The sequence below is a fragment of the Halichoeres trimaculatus genome, unplaced genomic scaffold (genome assembly GCF_033239565.1).
Source record: "Halichoeres trimaculatus isolate MK-OKI-2021-1 unplaced genomic scaffold, fHalTri1.1 fHalTri1_scaffold_1, whole genome shotgun sequence".
Classification (NCBI taxonomy): Eukaryota; Metazoa; Chordata; class Actinopteri; order Labriformes; family Labridae; genus Halichoeres; species Halichoeres trimaculatus.
The window spans coordinates 34665740-34693689 of NW_027437179.1; the positions used below are offsets into that span (position 1 = coordinate 34665740).

Here is a 27950-nt window from a genome sequence, read left to right on the forward strand (position 1 = left end):
ACAGCCCGGCTGAAGTCCCGAAGGAGCTTTTCCAGAAAGCTGTAGAAGAGGTATTGCCCACCCAGCGGCTAAACGCTCACATCCTGGAAGACGATACACATCCACGAAGCTGTGACTCAAAACTGCTGGAGCTCTGATACTCAACGACTCAGGAGAGACTCAGAGAGGACCTTTAACTTAAGCTGCCTAGCTTTTGAAGACAAAAAGCCACAAAGAAGACTCGTGAAACGTATCTCTCGTCAACGAAACAGAGAAGTTTGAACTTATTTTGACGGAACGAGTCCTTCAAAATGACTGACTGTTAAACGGCGGCACCGGGAGACCCCGAGGAAGTTCGTCATCACCGTCAACCTCGTCAAAAGACGCTCACAGAGACAAAGAGTCACAAGAAGTAGTGTTTTCCTAACATCGCAGCCATGGACTCGGGAAAGGTATTTACATATCTTTGACTCATTTCGCCACAATAAGCTTTCAAACCCTGTCAAACCTGTTAGGCTGCTTGCGTTGCTCTCCTTTCGGCGCTGCTTGCTGTCAGTGAGTCTTGGAGGAAACGGGTTCAGCGGGTTCACCGTAAATCCAGCCATGAGGTACAGATACATGTGCCATGAGGGGGAGTCAGCAGGGATGATGCAGTCAATATTTATGTTACCTACTCAGTTGTTACCATCCCGCCGTCGCAACCCATAGGGATTATGAAGTCTAACCGTTGCTGTTATAGTATTTTGGAGGTTTTTGGCGGCTTAATATTTATTTTTTTAGTCAATTCCTACCAATCTCCTTTTTAAAAACTCAAAAGCTCTGGTATATTTCATTTTAAACTAATATCAACAAATAAATAAAAAAAAATGCCGGGATTTTTGTAGGTTTAATCTGAATTTATTTCCGCAGTCCCTTTGACGTCACACGTGGCGAGTTTTGGGATGCTTTGTCATGTCTCGCGCCTTGTTCTCGTGCTTCTTCTGTTTAGGGATGTGGTGTGTCACCGTAGTTAAGGAGGTGTTGCTGCCAAACGGCTTGGTGACTGAAGTTTGATGGGTTATAAATAGTTTATAAAAGCCTGGTGGTACTAATTGACGCAACAAAAGTTCCTGTTATGAGCCATGGTATTTAATTTAATGTTAAATATATTAAAATTAGCATGAAGTCATAGCATGAAATTATGTTTTTTTTTTAAGTAACTGACATTTATGGTCAGGCAATGTAATTACTTATACTATAAATCTAAATACTTTAATGATTGGAATAGAATTGTTATTAAAAGTTTTATTACTTAAGTGAGTCAAACAGGCAGTCCCCAACACAAAAAAGAAGCTTTATTTTACTATTTTGCTATTAAAAAAAAAAAAAAAAAACTTAAGCTGCACAGCCTTACCAACACATCCAAAATTTGGTAATATTGGTGTAATACTAACAAAGCTACTACTGTAGGACATAACAAATACAATGGTGTTTAAAAAAAGCATAGTGGAGTTGTAGTTTTTAAGCTGTTACTTATTTTTAACACCTTAAGTACTCCTTCAATTTTCCAATACAGCTCAACTTTAAGATAATATGGTTATGTAATTGTATTTAACTCTAATGAAGACACATGTTCGTTTTTCAGCAAAAAAGGATTTTCCATCAACTGAAAAATCAGATATTTGAGCTGGAGGCTCGGTTAGGAAAATAAACACTTGAAACCCTTTGCTTTGCGCTTATATCAAACCCGACATCTGTTATCTCATTGATAACCGATTGTTACGTACAACACATCCACAGAATTTACATTGTGTCTCAGTTTTAGACTGTCACGTTCGTGGTCCTGAAAGTCAACATGACTTATCTGGTGTCTGATACTGCTGTCTCCATGCTTCGGCTTGTGGTCACTTCTTGTTTGCAGACATGCAGCATGAGCACCACTTGTCTGCTCCCTCCTTTTCTTTTATCGATGTCACCCAGTTAAACCCAGTGGGGGAGCACAGGGGGGCCCAGTGTGACATGTTGGTTAATCAATGTTTCCATAAGGTTGTTTGTTGTTTTCCTCTCTCTTCTTTGACTTTGACTATTCTTGCTGCGCTGTGGCGGACCTTCAGCTGGATGGGTTCGCTGTGGACGTGATGGGAAAGGTTCCCTCTGTTCCCAGTGACACAGACACAGCAGATTTCCAGAGAGAGTGAAACCCTACCAGGGGAATACGCAGTTGCCAACACTGGGGTGTTAAAGCCTTTCTTCCCAGGCTGCTTGCAGCTACTTAGTGTTTCTAGTTTCCCGGAGTGTTCAGATGTTTTTTTTTTTAATGTTTGTAGTTAAAAGTCTGTTAAGGATTAGCTGATTTTCTTGTGATCTGGATTTTTCATATCTGACTTTTATGGAGTAATTTGTTAAATTATGTTCTTACAGAATGTTGTGCATGAGATGAAGTCAGTAAACAATTTGAGTTCTTGTGAAAAGTGCATTAAATACTGAAAGGAAGTGTTTACACTTTGATTTCCAGAGAAATGACACAGATTCAGAGAAGTGTGATCATTAGGAAACCTGCTCAGATGACTAATGTGTCAGCAGATGTTGGCAGGGTTCTCAGACAAAGGAAATACTATTGATGTGCAAATATTTGTTTGAAGGATATATATGAGAAACTTATGCTTGTTTCAGCTTCTTGAAACTGATATTTGGCTCCTTTTTTATCATTATTGGCAATAAATTAAGAATCTTTGGGGTTTTGACTGTCAGTAGACCGTCAGAATACACTGTTAAACTTTATTCTTTAGACGTGGCTGTAATCTAATTATGATACAATTATTCCTTCAATCTCAAAGCTCCTCCATCAAAATATGTGACTGTAATGCCACCTAACTTCACATTGTTAGCCCTCTAAAGAGCTTTACCCCCAACAACAAGGAGCTTTGTTTGGGTCTCAACACTCTTTAATTTCTTCAACCAAAATAGATTTGGTAATTGGGGTCAAGCATACAGTTGACCTCCTCTGTTTTGAACACACCAGCTCCTAAACATTTTTTTCCCGACACTCCTGACAGCACAGGTATTTTGATTGGGGCTCCAGCAAACTGAACAACATTGTACAGAAGTTTAATTGCATGAGCTTAATTCCTCTCCATCCTCTTCCTTTCAGTCATCCGCCAACTCCTGCTTTCCTTACGAGAGTCCACCAGGTTTCCTTTTATCTGCATGACTAGCTCTCTTCATAATGTCTCATACTGTAAATGTCAGCCGTGTCTTAATGAGGATTAATGAGGCTTTTGCTGCAGAAGTTGGGATTAAGAGATCTGTGAGGATTTTAATTACGATGAACAAGAAAGCAAGAGTGCAAGTTTAATTCACTCTGGTGAAACCTGATGGCTTTGTGCACCGTGTATGGATAAAAAGACTCATGCAGGGCTGAGCTGTGTTTCTAAAGGGTTTGAAATTAGCTCAGTTTAATAAACCACCACTGACACTTTGAGAAGTATTAACCACTGTTGTCACCTTTAACCCTTTGGTCAACCCTCTGACTTTTTCATATCAGTTTCCTCTGTTTTAGGGAGTGTTAGAAAACAGTTTTCAGTCCTCTGTATGTATGATCAGAGGCTGCTGTTTCATCTTGATTTTAATCTGTTTTAAATATTTACAGCATCTGAAATAGCATTTATATATTATTCACGCTGCACTCATACAAGATTTGCAACAAAGGAATGTACTTTCTTTCCTCTGTTAAGTTCATCATGCACCACATCGCCATCCTGCTATGGTTGCATTTTAACCTTTACCAACTCTGCCAGTAAGTTTTTCTTTATGAAAAAAAAAAATTGGTCTGTTTTTGTTTTGTTTTTGTTTTTAAACCATTAACTATTCCTAATCATACAGCCTTGTTTTGAATACCTTTTAGGACAGGTAGTTGTCAACAGCCTTTTAGAGAAATTGGCAAAGATACCTCAGGATAAAAGAAAAAAAAACTTCCACCAGCAATCAGTAATCCTTGTCAAATTTGGTGCAAAAATGCAAAAGACTGGTATAGAAAGAGTAAGAAGAGGTGGTTATGCAAGTTTGAGCCCTGACAGGGTTAGCAGCATGATGTGAATTGTTATTGCAACTCTTTCTAATTTAAAAAGCTACAGAAAGATACAGAAATAAACGTTTTTGCCACAGTGTCAACAGGCAGAGAAGAAAATCTGCCTTACTACTTCCTGTGGATTGATTTAATATGATGCGTGGGATCTTATGTGGTGACGTTCTGACCAATCAGAATCAAGTATTTAACAAACCCTGGAAATAGTTGATGTTTATAAGGAAACCGATAACTTGCTGGTTTTATTATTGAGGAATCAAAGAGAAACACAACAACTTCTTTAGTGGTGAAATGAAAGTGAAGTCACAACAAATACAACAAAGGGTTTTGTCCACTTTCAAAGCATTTTCAGATTATTTGTGTAAAATCCCCAAACTTTAGTCTGGCTGCAGTACTGCAGTACATCACAGCAGCTTTAAGCTGTTGCTTCATTGCAGGTCTGGCAGCCATTTCTAAATGTCTGTATTGAGTGCAGTGTTTTTATCTCATCTCTCTGCTGCTAGCTTGAGCTCTCTGTTCCTGATAGATAAGTAGTTAAACTCTTTCAGCTTGTGTTTACTTACTGTACGTGTAGTACTCACAGATAAATAAGCACCTTTGGGAATGACAGCCTTTATCAAGGGATGATGAAATATTTTAAAGGTTAACTATTCATGCTGGTGTTCTTATTGTTCCACTATGTTTAATTGAAGGTTAATAAAACCAGGTAGCATTTGAGCCCATCCCTGTTACATCATGACATTATTTAAATAGGTTTCTTCTCTGCGTTATTCCTCGGGCAGGTTTTACTTAAGAAGATGCTAATGTTGCACATGCACTTCCACCTGCTTTTGTTTTAGCAGAGGTGTAAAAAGTAAAGATATCACCTCATTAACACAATATGACTGTGCTGACTTGCTGCTAATACCAAATGTGGGGGCTTTTTTCCAGCAACAATTGAAGCTTCTTCCTGGTGTTCATTACCCATAGAGACTTGAGGAAGCTAGTAGCATTAATATGAAAGTCTTACCTACTGACTTCTAAAGTGACTTAAATATGAATACTGTTTTATGATATTGAAATATGTTTCGAATTCTTCCAGATACGGCTCACATAAGAAATTTTATGACTTGAAGTAATCAGAGTGAAATGGTGTTTAGTGCTCTGGAGTCTGACCTGTTTTCAGAAAATGTCATCCACCCTTAGATGTAAAAGTATCATATAATAAAGATGTATATGTATTTAAAAGAAAGACATCCTGCAGAGTGTAATAGCTGTAAAACACACAGCTGAGAAGAGTTGAGGTGAGGACGGGGAACATATTGGGTTCCCCACAGCTGTGTAAGCTGACACTGTAGGTTGTGGCGAGAGGAGGGACGTGACGGTAGCAGCGTAGGCCATCACCATGAATCTGGCACGCTCTGGCACTGAGCTGAATTACAGCCTGTTTGTAGTCAGTTCTGTTTTTTCCTTTTATGTATTCAGATGTCTGACCTGACTCAGAGGAAATTCTCTCAGTCCAGCGTCTGACCCGATTTAAGGGGAAATTCTCTCCAAGTCCAGCTGTGATGAGTCAAACTGAGTTACAGTGGGAAACACAAGGACATGACAACTGCTGCTGCTGCTCCCATGGAAAGATCTGTAAACTTAAGCAATATAGTTTGAAGCAAAAGAAAGCATTTGTCTGCTACCAAGAGAAAAAAAAGTTACCTTCAGGATATTTGTGAATAACTCCCTTTGTTAGCTGCTCTGTTGACTTTACTGAAGCTAAAGAGACACAGATGGTGTGTAGCAGACATGAGGCACAACGTGAAGTTACTCAATACAGTGCACTCATGTCAAACTCTGAAAAATTCATACCTACATACTTACTGAGGTATTAATTTCTGATGAAAAGACTTTCCGACATATGGAGGGATTCAAAGTTATTTTTTACCAAATCACTTTTATAAAGTTGCACTAAGATAGACTTAGTAGGGATGGGCATTTGAAGAAAAAGAGCCATTCAATATTATCCCGTAGCTATTCAGAGATAATTTGAAGATTGTCCCAGAAGTTAAATACAATCTGGTTTGGACACAGTTTATTTTATTTGAAAGTTATTGAGTATTTTAGATGGTTTCCATGCCCAACTCCCTGTCCCACACAACCTTCTACCTTCTACCTTCATAGCTCCATATTCTCAGCATCAGACTGACTTAAAAGCAACCAAATGCTAGCATCATACTTTGTGTGAAGGTCACGCGTGGCCTCAGTTGAGCAGTTACATGCCAGTTTAACCAGATTCCACCAACATGTAAGCCCTAATTTTTTTTTTCATCTCTTAAGTGCTGACAGTCAACACTGTGCTTGTTTACATCAGGGTGGTTGAGCATTACATGAAAGTATATACTAACTGTGCTACAGCTCGGACGTAGCATATGACCAACATTTTGGGCCCACAATAACAGAAATAACAGCAATAACTTTGTATTCATTACTATTTTTGTAATATATAATCTGTATTTTTGGATTTGTTGAGTCCTTTTAAGGGAGTTTCTGTGCAGCTGTTTTGCCTCTTGGACTCTTCCTGTATTGGGATTTAAGGCTGGGTTGAGCTGTATGAATGCTAGCTTAGTCATCATGTGTAAGTGACCTTTTACCTTCTACCTTCAACTTCTGTGAAATTGACAAGCAATAGATCTGGCATCCTGCTTACAACTGCAATCTGCCGCAGACAGGACGAAGCGGTAGTCACATGAACTAGTCAATATTTTTATGTTAATGACTATTCAAATTTAAAAAAAAAATCAAACAGTCTTTTATCAACACACCACCAGGGCCATCTGTATCAGAGTTTATCTATTTGATGGGTAGACATTTTATTAATTTACAGTAAGCAAAGGAGAGGGAGTGCAGCTGTTGGTCAACTTGGAGATATCTTAGAAAGAAGTGTTGAAAAATTAAATGAGGCACTATTTTATATATTTTTTCACAGGTTATGTTCAAAAAGTCCTGCGTACATCTGCAGTAATGTGCAGGAAAGTGCCAAATTCTGTTCCTGCTGTGTGTCTCTCTGCTCCGCTCTCTGTCACAGCCACCACACTATTGTTATCATTCAGAGACCATCACCCAGTGTTAAGAAAAGTTTGACTTTTGTCACATTGGCAAAGCAGATGGACAGACTACAGATCTTTTATTAATGATAGTTTTCTTAGTTGCTGAAATTCTCTCACATAATCCAGAGCGATGCAGTATTGTGTTGATTGGTAGCTAGAAAAAATAATTATCATCTGTAATGTGAAAAAACAACAAAACTTTATCAACAGATTCGTTAGCAGACAAAATGTGGCTAGAAGTACAGTTTATTGTTACCTGTCAAAACACCAATGTTATGATGTGGGCTCTCATGTCCCAGTTAACGTCAATATAAGGTCAGTGTAAACTTAAGTGCACTGAAAAATTCACACACTGGGACTCACCCTCAGCCAAGATTTTTTTTCTAACCACCAAACTCACCAGACGAGATCTGAAGATCACCTACTTCCAGGTTAGTGTCAAATATCGACCTAGTTTTTTTCACAGAGAATCCGACCCACAAAAGCATGTTTGCTGACTGTGAATAAAGAAGTCACCCATCCTGTCACAGTTAATTTTGTGGCACCACGTAGGCTGTAAAATACAATCGCCAAAACTATTTTGCCACCTTTGTTCAATTGAAGGATCCTAACTTTCAGCCTATACCGCAACCAGTTAACCCACTTTCTAGAGAGTAACATCACATCATCTTTAAACCATAGTTAAATATTTGTGCCCGGCGAGTATCCTGCTGACATGTAAAAGTAGGTCATCAGCTTTCCTTTGTAGAGCTTACTGTAGTTTGGATTTCCTGTTGATGTTTCTAGTTGTGGTTAACTGTTTGATGTTTCAGAAGGAAAAGGTTAACCACCACAGCTTCATGTCTGAGAAAATGAGCGTCACCAGCTCCTCCCAGCTGACTCTCCCTCACAGAGCTTAACTTACCGTTTCCTGTTCAGCCTCTCCATGTTTTACGCATCAGTCTGTGTAATACACTGTTTAAACAAAGAGCACTCTGATATCAAAGAGTTCAGTCATCTTGGTTTGTTAAAGTGAGAATTCATTATGTATGTTTAAAGAGGTTTTAGATGAAGAATGGGGCTTGGCTCTGGAATAGAGTGTGACACATAGTTTATGATGGCTGTTGAAACTTTTACACATCCTTTTTTGGATGAAACATTTACCCATCATATATTGCAGTCGTTAATTAAGTGAAACTTTGTAGCGTGTGGTTTGTCTACGTGACTAAAGGAAAAAAGTGTTTTTTCACATGGGAAGAAGAGAAGGAAACATTTGCATGGATGTTATTGGGCTGTGAAGAGCATTTACATAAAAGAAAGGCCCAGGCATCTCTATATACAAGTGCTCATCCATGCCGTCTATTGAGACCAAGGTTATAATTGTTTTGGATTTGTCATTATAGTTTAGTTTTAGTTAGTTTTGACTTTGATTTTCCTTTAGTTTTTCATACCTTATTTGCCAGGTGCAGGATTCAAAAAGGTCAGAGTAAATATTTTGTAATACTGCTTATTTCCAAGCCCAACATAGTGCTCACTGCTCAGTCAATGCTGATACTGAACTGTTGGCTGCTGCTTGAAACACAAGAAAATAATATAAATTTGACATAAAAAATATAAACATAGATTATATTAAAATAATGTTAACATAAATTAAATAAAACAATATAATATGAGCTTAAATTATTAGAAACATGTTAAACATTGGTATTGTGTTGGAAATAAAGATCAGCACAGTGAAGAAGGAACGGCTGATATGCACACTTCAGTATTTGAGAATTTATCAAATTTTGTATAGTAACTGCAGTATTGAACCACGGGCATCATAATCACATATCACACCATTCACATCATATATCTTGCAGCCTATTAGTTTGCTACATAGACTGTATATAGAGTGGACAGCGTGGCTCCGCCATTTAGCATTGTACGGTTTTGAAGCCAAAATACCGCCATCTCAGGCGCCCCCATTTTAGCAGTTTGGAGCCAGAGTCTGGGCAGTTGAGACGATTAGGGATTCTGGGGGAATCTGAGTGGAGCTAGGTGACAAAAATAATATATATATTTTTTCTTGCGAGAGTCTATTCACTTGTTGACTCCACCTCCCGACATATTTTATAATCCCGGGAAAAATACACAAGAACGGCAGCTGTCAATCATCGTTAAACGTTACATAAAGCCTAGTTTTAAGCCTCGTATAACTAATGAGAACAAAACTTTTCAGGAAAAAGAGGACTTGGATACAAGGCAGCCAAATGTTATCTTCAAATCACCACAACAATCGGATCTGAGGAACATTTCTACGAGGTATAATAATTTTTTAAAGTTTGACCACAGCCCATCTGGAATGGCTGGAAAGCCATATTTTTAAACCTATACTGCAGCCAGTCACCAGGGGGAGCAGTTTTTGTGGAGACCTCACTTCGAGCCGAGCAAGTGGACGTCTGTTTTTTTTACAGTCTATGGTTTGCTAGCAGCAGCAGCAATGTGCATTAATGACTTTTTTGTTCTGTCGCTTGAACAACTTTGACACTAATTTATAAAAATCTTACACTTCAAATTTCAACCTTTAAACTTAAAGTCTTCCCAACATTATGTCATTACTTCTACTCACAGCTTAAGAAGCTCCATATTCTCAGCATGCTAATTCAGACCGACCCAAAAGCAACCAAATGCTAGCATCATATCTGGTGTGTAGATCACGCGTGGCTTCAGTTGAGCGGTTACATACTAGTTTAACCAGATTCCACCAACATGTAAGCCCTTTTTTTTTTCATCTCTTAAGTGCTGGCAGTCAACACTGTGCATGTTTACATCAGGGTGGTCGAGCATTACATGGAAGTAATCACTAACTGTGCTACAGCTCGGATGTAGCATATGACAACAACATTTCAGGTCCACAATCACAGAAACAACAACAATCACTTTGTATTTATTACTTTTTTTGTAATACATAATCTGTATTTTTGGATTTTTTGAATCCTCAAAAGGAAGTTTCAAGCTGTTGTTTTGCCTCTTGGACTCTTCCTGTATTGGAGTTTAAGGCTGGGTTGAGCTGTATGAATGGCTAGCTTAGTCATCATGTGTAAGTAAACAAGCACGAGACTCCATTTGGAAACGTAAACACAAGAGAAAGCTTCAGCTGGATGAAATGTGCTGACAGGTAAAGAGAGGGCACAAGAAGAGGGCTGGCCATCGGAGGTGGCTTTCAGACTACGATCAGAAAATACTTTTTATGGGTGTGTCTTTATTGTTTCATTGTTTCCCCGGTGAGGAAGTTATGCATTGTGCCGCTGTGTCTGGTTCCTGCTATCTAATTCCTCAGTATGACAGGTATGAAGAGAAGAGCAGGGAGGGTTCAGATGATGTTTGTGTTGTGCATTTCCTTGGATTTAATCACAATTGTAAGACTTGAAGAAAGTCAGAACAAGTTACATAACTGTATGTTTGACTAAAGTGTATGCAAACAGTGTGTGTACACTTGGGGCTGAGGGAGGTCTTATGTATTTAGGCTAAAGGTAAAGATGTAACAGAGTGTTTCATGTCACTTTTGTCCTCACATTTGACAACAATTTGCAGCTGGAGTCAAACGTCCACATGTTTGCTTGTTTCTGCAAACCATTCCAGATAATCCCAAGAGGGGGTCCAGATTTAAACAACCCCCTGCAACGGCTTTTCCCAGACGACACAGACAACATGTTCCTGCTTGGAGCTTGTGTTTGACTCAGGCTGTTTCTTGTTTCCAATCAACAGTGGGGATTTGGCAGAACGAGCTCTGCTCGGTGTCCACTCTGGCAGCGTGGCTCCTTTAAGAGCCCTTCCCACCACATTGAGGAGTGTGTGTGTATACATTCTGTACCTAAACACTCCTGTCATTGACTTGACAACCCTCACAAGGAGGAAACTCATTGGTTTAAAAGTGCAGGCGGGTCCTGGAGTGTCTGCTGAACACTGACGTTTTTCAGCTCTTTCCCCTGCAGCCCTTGTCCCTCTTCATCATGCAGGGGAGGTATTTTGGCCCCTACAATAAGAAAATTGTTGACTTGTGTTACCCAGACTACCTCTGTCACAAGAGGGACTGTAATTTAAAAGTAGCCTGCAGCTCTTTGTTGATATTACAGGGAAGAGCCAAAACTCCTTTCATGAAACCCTGTGGGGTCTGTTTGGTTGTTGCTGAAAATGCTATAGATCCAGTTTGCCGTCACAGGACTCACTTTTAATTTAGTTAAAATGAACAATTAAAACAGATATTAGTGTTTTTATTAAAAGATCAAATAGGATTTTCGGCTGAAAACAAAAACATCTCCTCAAGTCCTCTCAGCTTAACTGAAAATTAAAAACAACTCCTTAACTCCTCTTAGCTTTATTTAGCATATTAAAGTCTTTCAGCTCCATGTTTTGGTTGTACAACATGTAATTTAACTGTTTCAGTTGACTCTCATAGCACCATCATGTGAAAAGATCTCATAAACTTTGGACAGTAGACAAAGTTGACAGTGGCTGAAGGAAATGTAAATATCAGGCTAATGTCTATGTACATGGCCAGAAGCACAAATTTTAAGGGATTATAAAGTTGCTGTTTAGTTTGCCAACAAGCTTTGTCATCAGATCTATCATGAAGGTTGTTATTAAAGACGTAGTCCTGGTGATGTAACTCATTGGCTCCTGTAGAAGGATTATAAAGCCCCCAGATGGAGATCATCATTTTGGAAGAACTGAAGAGACTTTAAACTTACCTAGAAACCAGAGAAGAAGTGAGGTTGAGGGCATTGCCTTTCCTCTCAGTAAACACCTACAGGCCGATCAACAGTCAGTCAAATCAGCCACACCCCTTTGTCTAACTATGCTCAACTCTTTGATCCAAATCTAGCTTTGTACATGTCTTCTAAAAGAGCAGTGTTGGGCAAGCTGCTTGGAAATTGTAATGAGCTAAGCTACCTGCCACTCTGTGTTAAATCAAGCTTCAATACACTGAAGCTATGACCCACAGAAATGTAGCAAGCTAACTTACAGCAATATGGCAAATAGCTTAATACCTTCATGTTACTTTTTTTTCTCCACACTGAACTGACTTAATTACCAATAAATTTCAGGAATTAATCAAACTCGCAGTAAAACATATAGACAGATATTTATTTCCATATAGACATAAAGTAAGCCATTACAATCTTAGGTCATCAACAGACAAGACTTTTCAATAGGCCAATTTTAAAATACTAAAAAATAAGGATATACTTGGTCATTGTTCAAACATTTGGAATGTAGAGTACACATGTATTTATGCAAAAACCCAAATTAAGAGATTTTAGTGTTTTAAGTTGAATAAAAAAAACAGCCTTCAAAAAAAGTCATTTGGTGCGACCGTGATGTATCTCAAAATTAATATATTTCTTTAGCATTACTAACATTTGAACAAGTATCAGTATGTAAATGAACAGTTTAAGGACAGGCTTGTGTAGCTCAGTCATCATCCATTGCAGAGATGTTTATAACTCACTTTGCTTGTATTCAGCAGCAAAACTTAAGTTATACACAATGATATGACCTCAACTTTTACAAAACAATTATCTGTTTTGTTTCTGAGCCAAAATAACAAGCCACTGGCTCACATCTTTTTCATATTGTTAGGTTTGATAGCATGTTCACATGGACACCTGGGTCTACTTCAGCAATAAACTATGGAAATTGGGTAAAATAATTATACTCATGCTTAATAATTTGACATATAACTGCAAAAACAGTTCAAAAAATATCTTCAATTGCTCCAATAAATCTGAGTTTCTTTTTCCTTTTTTTCTTTTCAAAGCTTCAGTTGCTTCAGTCGTTAACCATAAAAAAGAGTGACTAATAAAAACTTTCCACCCCCTTGATTGTTAAAAAATAATTTCAAAAAAGACCAGAAAGAGAAAACACTTTTTTTTTGTAAACTTGTTTATTTCTGCTGTGAAAACAGACATTTTAAAATGGATTCCAATGGAATTTCATTGACTTTTGGAGACAGCATCTAGTGGACAGTCAAGGAACTGCAGCTCTTGTGATTATGCATTGACCTTAACTTTTATATAAGGTTTTGCTTGGTCAGTGTCAAGTTTGTGGTTATAACTAGAGCTTTCTGCTGTAGTCAACTGATGAAAAATATAAAACATGAGACTTAAGAGGGGTCACATATTTATTAAAGGATATCTTTTCCCCACGGTGTTTATTAATGTCAAAGTGGCTTCAATTCTCTCTCTGGTTTAGTAGTTTGTATTACGCCCTAACAAATCTGGGTTTAATCCTTGTACCTAAAAACTCACCGTCCTGTCAGCGTTGGATGAACCTGTGTAATTTCTTCTCGTTCTGTTCACGTATGATAAAAACAGTAGAATCTGAGGCGTTATCTCTCCTTGTTAAGGTCAAGTCCTGTGTTGCCATAATAACAGAACAGACTTATCTGGTGTGAATCACTCAGCCAAAGGATTGGTGTGAATCACAAGTCTAAACATTAATCATCCAGTCATGGTGGTTGATGGTGAGATGTGGAAGATGAAAATAGTAAGCAGCTCTTTTGATGTTTGTATTGGGCTAAATTTAAGCTGGAATACGTGCAGGGACTTGTTTCTGGATCTTTCTCATGAAGTCACTCGGTACAGTTAGCTTACAAAGTGAAAAAGTAAAAGTTGACTGTATGATAGCTTAAGGCTGTTTCTTCTTCCTGAGACAAGGAAACAAAACAGCGACGTCGCTCCTCTCTGTTTTATTAACTTTTTGGAATGAGGAAAATCTCTGCTAATCTTCATGGCCCTGCTGAGATCAAGCAACAAGTGAAGTCTGTAATAACAGAAACAGGAACACAGACAATGACATTCACTAAACCAGGGTCAGACCTGGACCTCCTCAAAGAAGCAGCTTTATTAAGTTACCTGGATAAATCCTAGAGTAAATCCTGGAGCCTCTTCAGATGTGACCCTTGTCTCACCTGGCACCAGGTGATCAACAAAACCAAATTTGAAAACACATTTCTTCACTTCCCTGTTTTCCTGGAACGCGTCACCTAAATCGTCCTATAGCATCTATATTAAGCAACCTTCAGTTGAAAATCTGGCATCATACCAAGCGCCCTCGTGTTGTTTATGATGTTTAAACAGAGCCATCATTATACCTGTTGTCAACCGCCAGGAGGATGAGTTTAGAAACCTGAACACTTTGTTTTTGCCAACTTATTTCAAGGTTCCTGAATCAAACCGCAAAGATACAGAAAGACAGTGATGCTGTATCCTAAAAACTGGCAACACCTTCTTCCTGGAAACTGATTTGTGTGGGACTTTCTGACTAAATGCAGCTTATTGTGCGACTGGAAAGATGATACATCTGTTAATCATACTTTTTTCACTCATCCTGGTCAACACAATGAAGAACTGGTCAAACTGGTCTTTTTGCTGACAGGCCTTCCTCTTCTTTTCTCTCTGTTGTCTTGCAGAAATTAACGTTCCCGCTGTTGATGAGCGTTGGAACAGCTGTGATTGGATCCCTGCAGTTTGGATACAACACTGGTGTCATCAATGCCCCTCAGACGGTGAGTAATGTGTACGAAAACATCATCTCAAGCCACCAAGACACAATCACAGGGTCTACAGAAAAACTATGATGATAATGATCTAAAGTCTTTTTTATGCAGCAAGTTTTTTTTTTTCAACTTAAGTTACAAATCATCTCAAAAAATCAGAGCTAATTTAAATCTGTTGCAATACAGAGAAGAATGGCAGTAAAGGGATTATAGATATGGTTTATATATAAAATTGAAGTTATGGTTAGATTAGAAAATTAAAATTTGTATTCAAAGATTTATTAGACTTCACAATTAAGCATTTTTTAAACAGAAATCTGAGAGCTAGGCTGAAAAGCACCTGTCCCCTTTTTGTGCTCCTATAGTTAGATATACAAATTCATTAAAATGCTATTTGATTTTGTAAGTTCCAAACAACAAGCTTAAAAGAGCTGCACAGTGCATTGGAATAACAGAATAAAAAAAAATATACCCAGTTTCAGTTTAACATATTCAATCTTCAGTATATAACCTTGCAATGTTGCGTTCATGTCCAACATGGAAAATCTCCTACTCTTTCACTTTCTTACAGTAACAAGGATGGATTTAGGTACCTAAACTTGGTACCTTTTGATTTTACATGAATCGGTACCCGGTACTTTTGACAGAATTCGGTCGGTACCTATAGAAGTACCTAATTCGGTACCCATCCCTAAAATTATGTAAACCGAGAGCTGTGCAAAAATGATATTTTCTTTTTCCCTTTGTGGAAAAATGAAAGATGTCCTTTAATCCCTGTTTGTTGTCCTGTGATCACGATGACTTCAGCACCTTAACGTTGCCACAAAAAAAAAGAAAGACAGAGTAGGAGTGGTTGAGTGACATGGGAAAGATGAGAAAGCTAGCATCGCTAATGCAGCAAATCGCTTGTGTTGACTTGTGTTTGTTTTTCTTTTTTTGGCCTTAAGATGTGATCTGAAGAACAAATAAACAGATCTGCTGCTCAGTAACTATTTAGAGAGTCGCATAGAAATGCAAAATGCATCTATCTTGTGTCATAAGGTCTTTGCCAATACACAACCCTGCAACGTGAAACGTAAAAAACAGAGTGCCTAAGAAAAACAAAAGAACAGATGTTAAAACAGTTTTTCCTTCTCTCTGATAACTCAGAAAATGATCTTGTTGTTCATTTCTGCATTAAAGAACAGGACTGAGAGTGCAGGGCAGCTGGGTTAAGGGTTGAGATAATAATAGCTGCATTCAGGCCTATCATGTCCAAGGACATTAACACACACTGTGTAAAAGAGTGTGTCTATGCCCAAAAATGGGCCTCCTCTGACTGGTAGGGGACAGGGGAAAAAACAGACAGAGGAAATGAAACAAAGAGGTAGACAGTCACCTCTTCCTATATGTTAACAGAAAAAGATACCTTCATGACCCCCTGTGGACTAAATCCACAACAGGAGCAGACAGGTACACCAAAGACACTCATTTCCTGTTTGTCTACATGGTAATAATTTGTGTAAATAACATGAAGGTTTGTGTTAGTCTGAATACACCCTGAAGCCACACAGCTGTCTGTGCACAGGTCACAGGTGTGTCAACTCAAAGGGCGCAGCTCCGCCTGCTCCTTTTGTTCACCTGCAGAGACCTGGGTGAGGTGGAGACTGACGGCCAGGCTTATCCACAGTCACAGCTGTTACTGCTCCTACTCTGTCTCTCTTTGAGTGAAATGAGGGGAGGAGAGTTTACATTCCTCTCTTCTTATTTGGGAAAAGTTAAGAACACACTGAAAAGAGATTGACTTTGATTACACGATTCATTACTCATTTTAATTGAGTCAAAAGGAAAGATAAAGTGGGCAGCAGAGGACAAAAGGGGATTTTGAGCTCATAAAGAATCATGTCATAATTGAGTCATACATGATGAAATTATACTATACTTGTACTATAAAAGACAAAAACAGAGAGATGATAAATACCAGTAGCAGTGTTGGAAAGGCTTCTGATTCAGACATGAATTCAGGTAATCAGGTACAAACCAGTTAGTCAGTTTCCTCTCCTCTGAAACTGCACCCTTTATGACACCAAAATGTTTAATGATTGCTTAAAACAATTATGGTTCAGGCCCAAGAGGAAGATTTCAAACAATCAAATGATATTTTACAGTGGTGAATGGTGTGTTTGTCTGTGCAAGCGTCACTTCCTGTTCCCATTTCACCATCTTAATGCTGCGTGAATGTTACAGAAAACAAAGAATACATAACAAAACGAGGGAATAGAAGCAAAGCTCTGTTTAACATTAGCTTAGCTTGATGTTTAGACGCTAGACCGCACTATCAGGGTTGCATAAGAGAAAAGAGTCAGGCAGTGAGACAGTGGTAACATTCATACAGTCCAAAATACACAACAGCCAGACTACTACCTTTAAATGACTATTGAAATTACACTGGTGACAAGGGAATAGTTGGTGTAAGCTTATTTTGTTGGATCAGAGCAAAACCACCATGTGTTATCCCTAACCTTACCTGCAAGAAGGACTTAGGTTTGGTTATTTAGTTATATGTTATTTTTCTACTGGTCCCAAATTGATGAGATGTATGAAATTTGCGCTAAACTTTTTTATACAAGTTAATGGGGATGGATAATTGTGACTGGGCAATAACTTTTAATTTCTGTCCAAACTCTAATCATCTCTTCATTTTTGAGTTCAAATTTATGTAATCCTATAGCATCACTCAAAGTTTTAGTGAGATTTTTTTACTAGCGAGGAAACAGACTCAAATGAAGGCCGAGTTTACACAACGCCATAATCGGTCAAAACCGATAACATTTAGTTGTGTTTTGGTCTTGGGTTTAGATGAGACCGGGTTGCATTTTGTCCGAAAACGGAAACTTTTGAAAACGCTCTCCAGAGTGGTGAGTTTTCAAAACGCTCCTCCATCCAGCCTTATACAACACAGAGCAGAGAGTTTCAGGGTAAAACATCGTTATGACTTGTCCTCTTGGAGTCGTATAAACGCGGATCGTTTCACGCCGTCCTCATGTTAATGCAGGTGGTTTTTGGAAACGCAAAGGAAGGATCTTTGCAGGAGTCTCCGTGTAAAGGTGGCCTTAAAATGTTTTGTCTTTACCACAGAAAAAAAAAGAAACGGAAAAGTTTCTTACAGCAGTGCCAGTAATTCCTGTATTATGATTTTCAGCGTCACAAGAGGTTGTGGTCAAGAGTGATAGATTTCACCCTTTAAAGAAAAAAAAAAGGTCACCCATTTACAAAGAAGGATCTAAAATAAACCATTACCTCTTTGGTTTAGGGGGGGGGGCGCCAAAAGCTACAGAAACAGGGGCAGAAAGTTTCTCACAGCAGCTTTAAATGTTCCTTTTTTTTAATTTTCAAAAGATTTAAAGTTGTGTGCTTCCTCCAAAAAGTAAACCTAAAATCATTAACTGATGCTCAAAACAGCTGTTGATACTGAAAAGTTCAGGAACTTCCTGTTCTTGTGAGATTTAGTACCTCGACAGCACCTCAGCTGTCAGAGCAGCAAAGATTTCTCTCAGATATGAACACAGCACGTGTTTGTGTCCATGAAGCTTGAGAGAGACTCAGTGCGGTGCTGCAGACTTAAAGGGGGGTGGGTGGTGAATATGCGGTCTGCTGCACACAGGGCTAGTGTCAACCTGCCCTCTCGGCTTATTATCCCCCTCCCAGCACTCGACACAGGTCTCACACACCCCCACATGCGCACCAGCACTCACACACACACTGTGGTTTGAGAAACCTCACGTGCTAACAGTTGAACAGCGAGCGTGCAGAGCAGCTAATCGACACAGGCTTTCAGCTCTTAATCCTCGATTAGGTGATGACCTTTGTAAGAGGCTGAAATTTCACAAATGTAAGTTTTATATAGCAGCAGTGTATGCAGATAATCAGCAGGCCCTCTCCATGCTGCGTGTGATAAAGGCTGTTGTGATGCTGGTGACGTTGGCCTCGCACTGTTACAGCGCCTATGATTAGATACGCTCTTTCAAGGGCCTAGCTGCACTCGCTTGTCCCAGCCCTTCCTCCCCTGCTGTAGCATGTCTGCCCGCTCCACGTAGACAACAACATCCTTATTTGGAAGTTTAATCGAGGGGTCATCTGGGATTTGTTTATGTAGGTCCAGTTTTGGGAAGATCTACACTTTTCTGATCTGAGGATTGAAATCTGTTCCTGGAGTTTTCCTTGCTGCTAAAGCAAAACACTAGTCTGCTCCTACTGTTGAAGCACAGATAAATGACTGTATTATCAGCTGTTTCAGCTGAAACTTGGACTAACTTGGCCAAAAAAAAAAGAAAAACTCCACAAAAACATTCAACAAGGTAACTTCTCTCTCGCAAACAGTGGCTCCCTCATAACTCAAAGACTTTCAAAAACACAAAAAGTCAAGGAACAAGAGACAAATTACTCCAAAGTGTAAGGAAAGATCACTTCTCCCATATTAAAAGAATCATGTTATGTCCTCCCCTTGCTATCTCCCGAACACAGTGCTCACCTTGGCAGCTTCTAGCAGCATACGCTGACAGCCAGCAGCATGAATGCACAGTCTGTTTCATTGTGCAGTTAGAGCCAGCTGGTGGTTTGGACTGGACAGTCTATTGACTGTGAAGAGATGTTATTATGCAATGTTTTCTGGTTGTTCATTCAGGACATCCCTAAATCTGTGAAATACTGTCAGACTGCACAGTGACAAGAAATAAGTCCAACATTTCTCTGTGAAATTGAAGTTACATAAAACAAGTTGGGATCGTCGAGATGGAACAAGTTCAGGTTGTCTGATTCTCACCTTGCTGACAGAAATACACCTGAAGGCAAATAATTAGACATTGAAAGTAATAAATGTGTCAGATGCATCACAACAGTTGACTGATGACAAGATAATGAGCCTCATAGTCAAGTTTACTGTTTGTTTTCTTCTGTCAGATTCAGTTTGTCTTGAATGAGAAAAAACAAAACAGCCAAATAATAGCACTGTTGGCTAGAGCTAGCTCTGTTGCCCACTCATAAATAGTTTAACAGCCTCAATTATATCATCAAAAAGTCTGAAGATTGAAGAAGGTTTATGTCAGGGATAATGTTTGGTCAGCAGGTAGTAATGGGATAAAAAAACTCTTACAGGGTGGGAAAAGACCTTGCTGCTGCTGCTAGGATTTCTCAACAGAATCCAGTATAAAAATATCCATTGTGCTGCAGCTAACATTTTAGCCACAGTTTACAAGTATGATGCTAACAGAAACTAACAGTTTTACTTTACCTTATGGTCTACAGTATCAAGAAGCAGATACTAAACTTTCAGAACTCTCTAAACTTAATGGGTTCACAGGGGGTTGTGAAGGGGTTTGGCCAAACAGAATCAAGTATCTTGCGCAGCCAGAAGATCATTAGCAAAGCCAGGTAATATCATGTGTACAAGAACAGGTACTACCTAAAAAAACCAAGGATAAAATTTAAAAAATACTGTGGTAAAATATAAAAAACGATCGTAAAATCCTTGATATTAGCAAAAATAGGCACAATAAAGCACAATAATATGCAGCAAAAGTTAATCTAAATATATGATTCAGAATTAGCTAATGACAATGAAAAAAGCCGGTGTTTTCAAGTAACCACACCTTGAGTCCACAAAAAGTCTGAGGCACAGACGAATCTGAGACGAGCCCAAGTCCCCAATACTTGTGTCAGAATCCTGAATAGTATTGTTTGTGATAAGTGTTAGCGCTTTTTCACTTTCAACTGTTAACTGTATAAACAGGGACTGACTTTTGGGCTTTTTCACACGCAGGGCAACATTTAATTTTCTAGCAACAAAAAAATGGACACATCATTCCTGCAGAGAAATAAACTGCAACGTACCTGCTATTAATCCAACTCTAGCCAGACAAACATCTTGGACTTCTATGTTGAGTCACGTCAGTCGCTAACGTCACAGCTAGCTTGCCAGCAGTTGTAACGCAACAGTCCCAGTAGGCTAACTTTAGCAACTCGCTGCCTTTTCTGGTTGAGCCTGGACACAAGAACATCTCAAGTAGGCTTCAGATGACCAGCAAATAGTTGGCAGTGACTGTTAAATAGTATTTTTGCTTGAACTGCCCATCCCTAATGTCAAGGTGCCCTGGGAGGGGCTGTTGCCAAACAAGACGACACATGCAGGTGACAACACGTACCAGCCATTGCTCCGAACTTAATTATAAGGAACTTTACAAGACAAAATAATGAACAAACAAAAAAGGAAAATAAATAAAAAAGAGTCCAATGCTTGAGGCGAAGTCGGAGTCATCAATGCTTGGGTCACAAGTCGAGTCACAAGTCCTGAAAATCGGGACTCACTGACTAAATTGTTGTTTTTAACTCCAGCATCTAGATCTGTCCTTATTTCCCTGAGTCAGTATGTCGCTAACAATTAGCCTTAATGTTACATGTTATTACATATTTCATGTTATCTGATGTTTCTCCACTGCTTACGTACGGTATATACGCAGTCAGAGCCTAGTGGAGTCTCTCTGAATGCACAGCATGCATTTGAAAAGGGTAAATGTTACGGGATGAAGGTCAGGGGTACAGTAAAGTATGAGATGACACACTCGTGACGGCCCTGCAGGGTCTTGTGAGTGAAATCTGATATCAGACATGACGGGATCTGTGAGTGTCACCCTATATGTTCCCCTCTGACAGAGCAGCACCCGCTCGTAATGAGAGCCTGATGTACAAGGACACTGCTGAGTGTGTTTTCCACTCACACATGGTGCAGCTTCATGTTTCAAAATAAAAGTGCTGTTACTCTATCTCAGAGGCACATGACAGAGCTGGAGACGTACTCTGGAGGGGTCAGAGAGTTATGGATGTGCAGACGGGGTGCTGACCTCTGAATTATTTGAGAGGTGTCATAGTGACGCACACATAAACACACACAGGCGGCTCCACTTAACCCTGTCACTAGTGGGCTGTGTGTGTTTGTCAACACGGTGAAGAGGGGAGGGGAGGAAGGGGCGGGAGGAACTGAAACTGGACTGGTCTACTTCCTGGTTTTTCAGATATCTTGAATGATTGTACAGTGCTGCCATCTGGTGGTCACTTTGGGACATCTCAACAGTTTCTGAGTACTGAACTGAGAGATGAGACATACAGCTACTTATTCTCATATTTTGTTGCCTCAGAGGAAAAAACAGAAGTTTTATATTTTCAGATTGAAGATTTAGGTTGAAAAGACAAAAAAAAAACTTTTTGGACACATGGACTCTGGCACAAAAATTTAGCTTGATAAATTTCATGGTAGATAAAATTGTGCTTTAGCCTTGTTTTTGGAGAGCAACCATTTCATACTTTGTTAAAATAAATCTTTAAGTCTGAAACAGAAAAATAGTTTGTGTCATTTGATAAACAACTTTTTTATTGTTGTGTTTTCCAGGTTATTGAGAATTTCATCAATGAGACATGGTCAGAGCGCTACCAAGAGGAGATCTCCAAGAGCTCCCTCACCGCCATCTGGTCCATCGCTGTGTCCATCTTCTCTGTCGGAGGCATCTTTGGCTCCTTCTCTGTTGGACTCTTCGTAAACCGCTTTGGAAGGTAAAGGAATCAAATATGTTTATGTGACTTTGAGACAGTTTTTATCTCTGCTTTAGAGCTCTGGAGTTTGCAGCGTGAAACCACACAAATATCTTGAGTGTTTAAATCTTTTTCTTAACTGCATCTTATTCCCTATTGCCTACAGGAGGAACTCTATGCTCATGGCCAACGTCCTGTCTTTTATCGCCTCTGCTCTGATGGGCTTTTCGAAGATGGCCAAGTCCTGGGAAATGCTGATTGTTGGTCGTTTCGTGGTTGGCCTTTACTCCGGCCTCTCCACAGGCTTTGTGCCCATGTATGTGGGGGAGGTTTCACCAACAGCCCTCCGAGGAGCTCTGGGAACTCTGCACCAGCTGGGCATTGTGCTCGGCATCCTCATCGCACAGGCAAGACAAGGAGAATACTTATCATGAGCTTACGTTAACTTCCTGGTCCTGATGCCTCCTCTCACTTGTGACGTATGTCTTGATTTTAGGTGTTTGGGTTGGAGGTGATCATGGGCAACGCTGACCTATGGCCCCTTCTCCTGGGCTTCATCTTCATCTTTGCACTGATGCAGTGCATTCTGTTACCTCTCTGCCCTAAGAGCCCCCGCTACCTGCTCATCAACAAGAACGAAGAGAACAAGGCCAAGAATGGTAAGACTTGAAACTACACAGTAAAATGCACTTGAACAAATAAAGAAGGCATCTTCTAGAATAAACAATGTGTCTCTTTTCTTTATCGTCCAGTGCTGAAGAAGCTCAGAGGCACCACGGATGTGAGCGCCGACATGCAGGAGATGAAGGAGGAGAGCCGGCAGATGATGAGGGAGAAGAAGGTGACCATCCCGGAGCTTTTCCGCTCACCTCTCTACCGCCAGCCGCTCTTCATCGCTGTCGTCATGCAGCTCTCCCAGCAGCTGTCTGGCATCAATGCTGTAAGTGTCCAGACCAGCATATTATCATCACGCCACAATCTTTTGTCTCTTCAAGTCACAGAACACCCAACACATAATATAAATTCAGTGTAAAGCCACAGCGCACCAGAAAAAGACGGATACTTCCTGATCATGAAGTAAAGCTGTTGTCTGTAATCTTTGCTTCTTGTACTTTCCAGGTCTTCTACTACTCCACAAAGATCTTTACAAAAGCCGGAGTGGAGCAGCCTATTTATGCAACTATTGGAGCTGGTGTTGTAAACACAGCTTTCACTGTGGTGTCGGTACGTAAAAAAAACAGTCCTTGACCAGCCTCAGGTGTATGAACACAGCATATTTAATTGAAATACTGGGTTGTCAGTAAAATCTTTGTTTCTTCTGTTCTTGTTTTCTGTTGTAGCTGTTTGTTGTAGAACGAGCCGGTCGTAGGTCTTTGCACCTGCTGGGGCTGCTGGGAATGGCTGGATCTGCAATCTTGATGACCATTGCTTTGGCTTTACTGGTAAGCTACTATACATATTCTGAGTCTATACTCAAGGATTTGGTAAAATGTGATCATTCCCACTGATTGAACACCCGACTAACATCCTCTCCTTCCTCTGTTCTTTTAGGAGCAACTGAAATGGATGTCATACTTGAGCATCGTGGCTATTTTCGCCTTTGTCGCCTTCTTTGAAATCGGACCTGGTCCCATCCCCTGGTTCATTGTGGCTGAGCTGTTCTCACAGGGACCTAGACCTTCAGCCATTGCTGTTGCTGGTTTCTCCAACTGGACCGCCAACTTTATAGTAGGAATGGGATTCCAGTACATAGAGGTGAGGGAAAACACCTGCAGGTCGAGTACTTGTGGTTTTTTCTTTACAGACTTGTGTTTCAACCTTATATCATTTTATATATGTGTGGTGTTCCTGTTTAAATGTACATCTTTAATTTTCATATCTGTTGTTGTTGATTTTTAGAATTTAGAGAGCCAGTCAGGTACGGAACCCAAAAGGTTCATAATAAAATAAATTACAATAACATATTGGAACAAATAATATTTTAAAAAATAACAGACAAATATATAATGTGGCCATTAAAATGTAAAATACAATAATATTATTTTGAAATATGTTTCAAAATGATTATTTTAACGATTTCATACATTTTTAAAAAATGAATTTTTATTTATTTTCCAAGCTTTTATAAAATAATAAAAAAATTGATTGATAGACTAAGACATTCTGATGAAAAACAACACAATGAAATAAAAAATGCCTTTGTGCAATTAGTTTTTTTTTACTTTATAAAAGCTTGAAAAATGGATAAAAATTCATTGTTTTAAAAAGTATGCAATTGTTAAAATAATGATCATGAAATATTTAAGAATATTTATTCAATTTTGAATAATAATATTGATGAAAAATGTTAATAACATTGCATTATTTTACAATTTAATGGCTATATTATATTTTTTCTGGGTTTTTTTTTTTATCAAAATGGTATTTACTTTTTATTTATTTATTTTCAATATAAATCTTTTGGGGTCTAGAGTCAGAATGTAGATTGCAGAAGTCTCCTGGGCTGTATATATCATAGTGTTCTGTGATCAAAAAATCTGAAGTAAAAATTCTTGTTGGTGTTATTTTTATAAAATATACTTGATACTGAATGTTTTTAAAATTTCATCCTCAAAATCTAGAATTTTTGCTTTTTCTTTGCAAAGGTTGTTCTCACTTTGTTTGAAATTGGTCAATGGTGCTACGATATAGGAAGTAATAAAAGCAAATTTTACTGTCAATATCAATAAAATGTATTACAATGATATAATTTGATCATCATTCTCAGGACAAGCAGAAAAAAAGGCTAGTGTGATGAAAACGTAGAAGTCCAAGCTCAGATCACACCGTTTTCTATTTTTAAGAACTTAAAGCATCATCTTCACATTTTCTCACAGTAAACTAGAACCAAGACCTTACAGGACTCTGACCTTTTTTTCTCCTTTTCTTCACAGGAGCTGTGCGGGGCCTACGTCTTTGTCATCTTTACAGTGCTCCTGCTCTTCTTCTTCATCTTCACCTACTTCAAAGTGCCAGAGACAAAGGGCCGGACGTTTGATGACATCGCCGCAGGCTTCCGTCAGACGGCTGCCGGAGGAGAGAAACACTCGCCGGAGGAGCTGAACAGCCTGGGAGCTGATTCCCAGCTCTGAGAGACTCATTCTGTTCTGTTTTTTTTTCTTTTTTTTTTAACTTCTAACAAACTCTTTCTCAGACAGAGGAAGGATTGAAGAGGGTCTACTAACTAACAAGTAGACAGATTCATTGGTAGAGCTATTTTCACTTTTGTCACCACATTTCGGGCGTCGTTACAAAGCAGAGCGAGCCTGTGTGATTCTCCGACATGACGTCTTCTGCTTCCCCTCACAATTCACACACACACAAACACACTTACACTGACTCACACACTTACACAAACTCCATGGGCACTATGTCGCCTTGTGAATGTGATCAGGGAAGTTAAAGAGGATAGATGGGGAGGGTTTAAAAATATTTTAAAGATGTTTTTAAAGAAGGAAAAGGAGTGTCTGCAACAATCAAACAACATTTTTAAACCTTTTCTCACTGAGACGTGCTTTTCGCTCCGTTCTCTGTAGCCTGTTACAGCACAGTCAGTTTTTATTCTCTGGTTTTTTAGCTTTTAGAGATCTATTCACTGTGCTCAATACTTGTTTGTATCAATCATACTGTAAAGCTGTAACACTGTAGACTCTAGCACTGTAGATGCTGCACAGACTTTCACCAGCAGATGGTGCACTGCTCTTAAAAAAGTCCCAGTACTTCCTTATTTATAGCTTTTAAAGTCACTGTGTACACAGACTGTGATGTGTTGATCTAATGCTGTAAAGGTTTAAATTTTTTAATGAACATTTTAACAGAGGATTAAAACACTCCACACATTTATTGTTTATAATTAACTCTTGCTGGACAGCATGTTACTCCTTTATTGCTGGGTGTGATATTTTTCTGAGGGAAAATATAATTTCTAAAAACAAAACTTCATCAAGATAACATGCAAATTTATAAAGTAACCATTTTTGTATTTGAACACCATTCCTTTTCATGCAATAAATATTTTCTGCAAGAGGAGCGATACCTGCAGGGATAAACCTTTCATCTTTTTACCACGACATGAAATAAAAACAATCATCAGCCCCAAAACCAAAAAAACATCTCACAAAAGCAGAATGTTTGTGATTTTAAGTGCCTGTTAAGAACCAATCCAGCCTCCCCTGCCTCGGGAATTTCAGCCCCGTCATCCTTTAAGGAGGAGTTTGTGGTCAGACCGGCTTGATTGAGACTGAAATTAAAGATCTCCATAAGCAGAGTTTTCAGCTCTGAGCCATCTGAGCTGCACGCTGTTCCTCTGCCACAACTTCCCAGGGTCTTCAAAAAAATCAGAGGCAGAAAACAAACAAAATGATCGGGACCAAACTGCTATTTAATTGGATTTCACGATCCTGAATGTGCTTTAATCAGGTCAAATTCACCGTGCTCCTTTGGATTAGTTATGGACAGGTTTTATTTTGGAGAATTTTTTGTAACATGCGTTTCAATCTGCAGTATTGTGAGCCTCCTCCTCCTGTCTGTCCTTTAGCTGTGTACTGTATCTTTGTTAGCCTGGCCCGATTCGCTGTCTTCGACTGCTGTATCACCTTGTTAAACCTTTCTGCTCTTTAAATACAACTTTAAGGAAAGTTATCTTTTTAGCAGCACTTTATTATTCATAGTTCTTTGTTACTGTTTTTTTTACTGACTTACAGTGTGGAAATGTTACTGAGGAGAGACTGAAGTACTGCTGATGGATTACTTGATGTTTTTGAAACGGAATCGTGTGCGTTTGTATCATTTGTTCATATCTATCACAGCTTTGCATGGAGCACATTTCGCGGAGAGTACATGTTGGGATTTTTTCCTCAGATGAAATCCAACACAGCAGTCAAAATCCTTTCTATCATTCCATAGCTGGTTGTTCATTTTGTATATAGTCGATCTTTTCTCATTGGAGATGTCACGTCACTCATCCTGGAAAGCACTGTAACGTCCACTCTGTGCCTTTTCTATGGCCTTCACTTTATCCACACCAGCAAAATTATATAACGGCACAAAAAGAATACACTTCCACACGCTCACACTCTGATGTCTAATGCAAAAACTGTATTTTTATATAAAAAAAAAAAATTGTACATATCCACCGGTCTGCTGGGGCATTCAGTTTTAACGTTGTCTGTAGCCTTTAAATCTCTGTACGGCACAGGTTTGTGGTTTGAATACATGACATGATGTAAATATGAAACTCGCTGTGGCCTCACTCACTCTAAATTTATAAAATATTTAAACTTTTTTTAATAGGTGAGTTAATTATTAGGGTGTGTTAAGCTTCCACTTCTGTTTCCTTATGATTTTATATCTAAAGACGTGTTGTGGCCTAATATTATTATCCTAATTTTAATTCTGACTTTTCATGTAAGGATTGTGTTAATGAGAAACTTTCAGTAGTGTTGTATGTTAGTGCACAGAGTGTATTTTAATATTTGTTATAATAAAAGATCTGTGTGTACGGGGTTGGAATGTGTGAACCTCGGCTGGAGAGAAATGAAATGTGATGGATGTTGAATGGTTTCACAAAGTTGTGTAAGTGGTTTAACGGCTGAATAAAAGAAATCATGCATACAGAGAAAGCTGTTTGGTGCTTTGTTTGTTACATTACATGCACAAGCAGGTTTATTCCAGCAACTAGGGGGCAGTACAGCAAGCTAACAACACATTC

The 27950-nt window shown here is 39.0% G+C and overlaps 1 protein-coding gene across 1 annotated transcript; it reads left to right on the forward strand.

Annotated features, from left to right (window-relative positions):
• On the forward strand, positions 1-27861 carry LOC141789902 (solute carrier family 2, facilitated glucose transporter member 1-like). The gene is made up of 10 exons (XM_074669440.1): positions 1-431; positions 14555-14650; positions 22062-22222; positions 22368-22608; positions 22698-22860; positions 22954-23141; positions 23321-23425; positions 23542-23643; positions 23753-23956; positions 25135-27861. Exons 1-10 carry the CDS (start codon positions 417-419, stop codon positions 25330-25332), a joined length of 1473 nt encoding a protein of 490 aa, XP_074525541.1. The 5' UTR covers positions 1-416; the 3' UTR covers positions 25333-27861.
• Positions 27862-27950: the final 89 nt, after the last annotated feature.

Coding starts and splice junctions, on each gene's coding strand:
- LOC141789902 (XM_074669440.1), top strand. Junction 22,861..22,953: donor AGAGAACAAGGCCAAGAATG/GTAAGACTTGAA, acceptor TTTATCGTCCAG/TGCTGAAGAAGCTCAGAGGC. Junction 23,957..25,134: donor TGGGATTCCAGTACATAGAG/GTGAGGGAAAAC, acceptor TTTTCTTCACAG/GAGCTGTGCGGGGCCTACGT.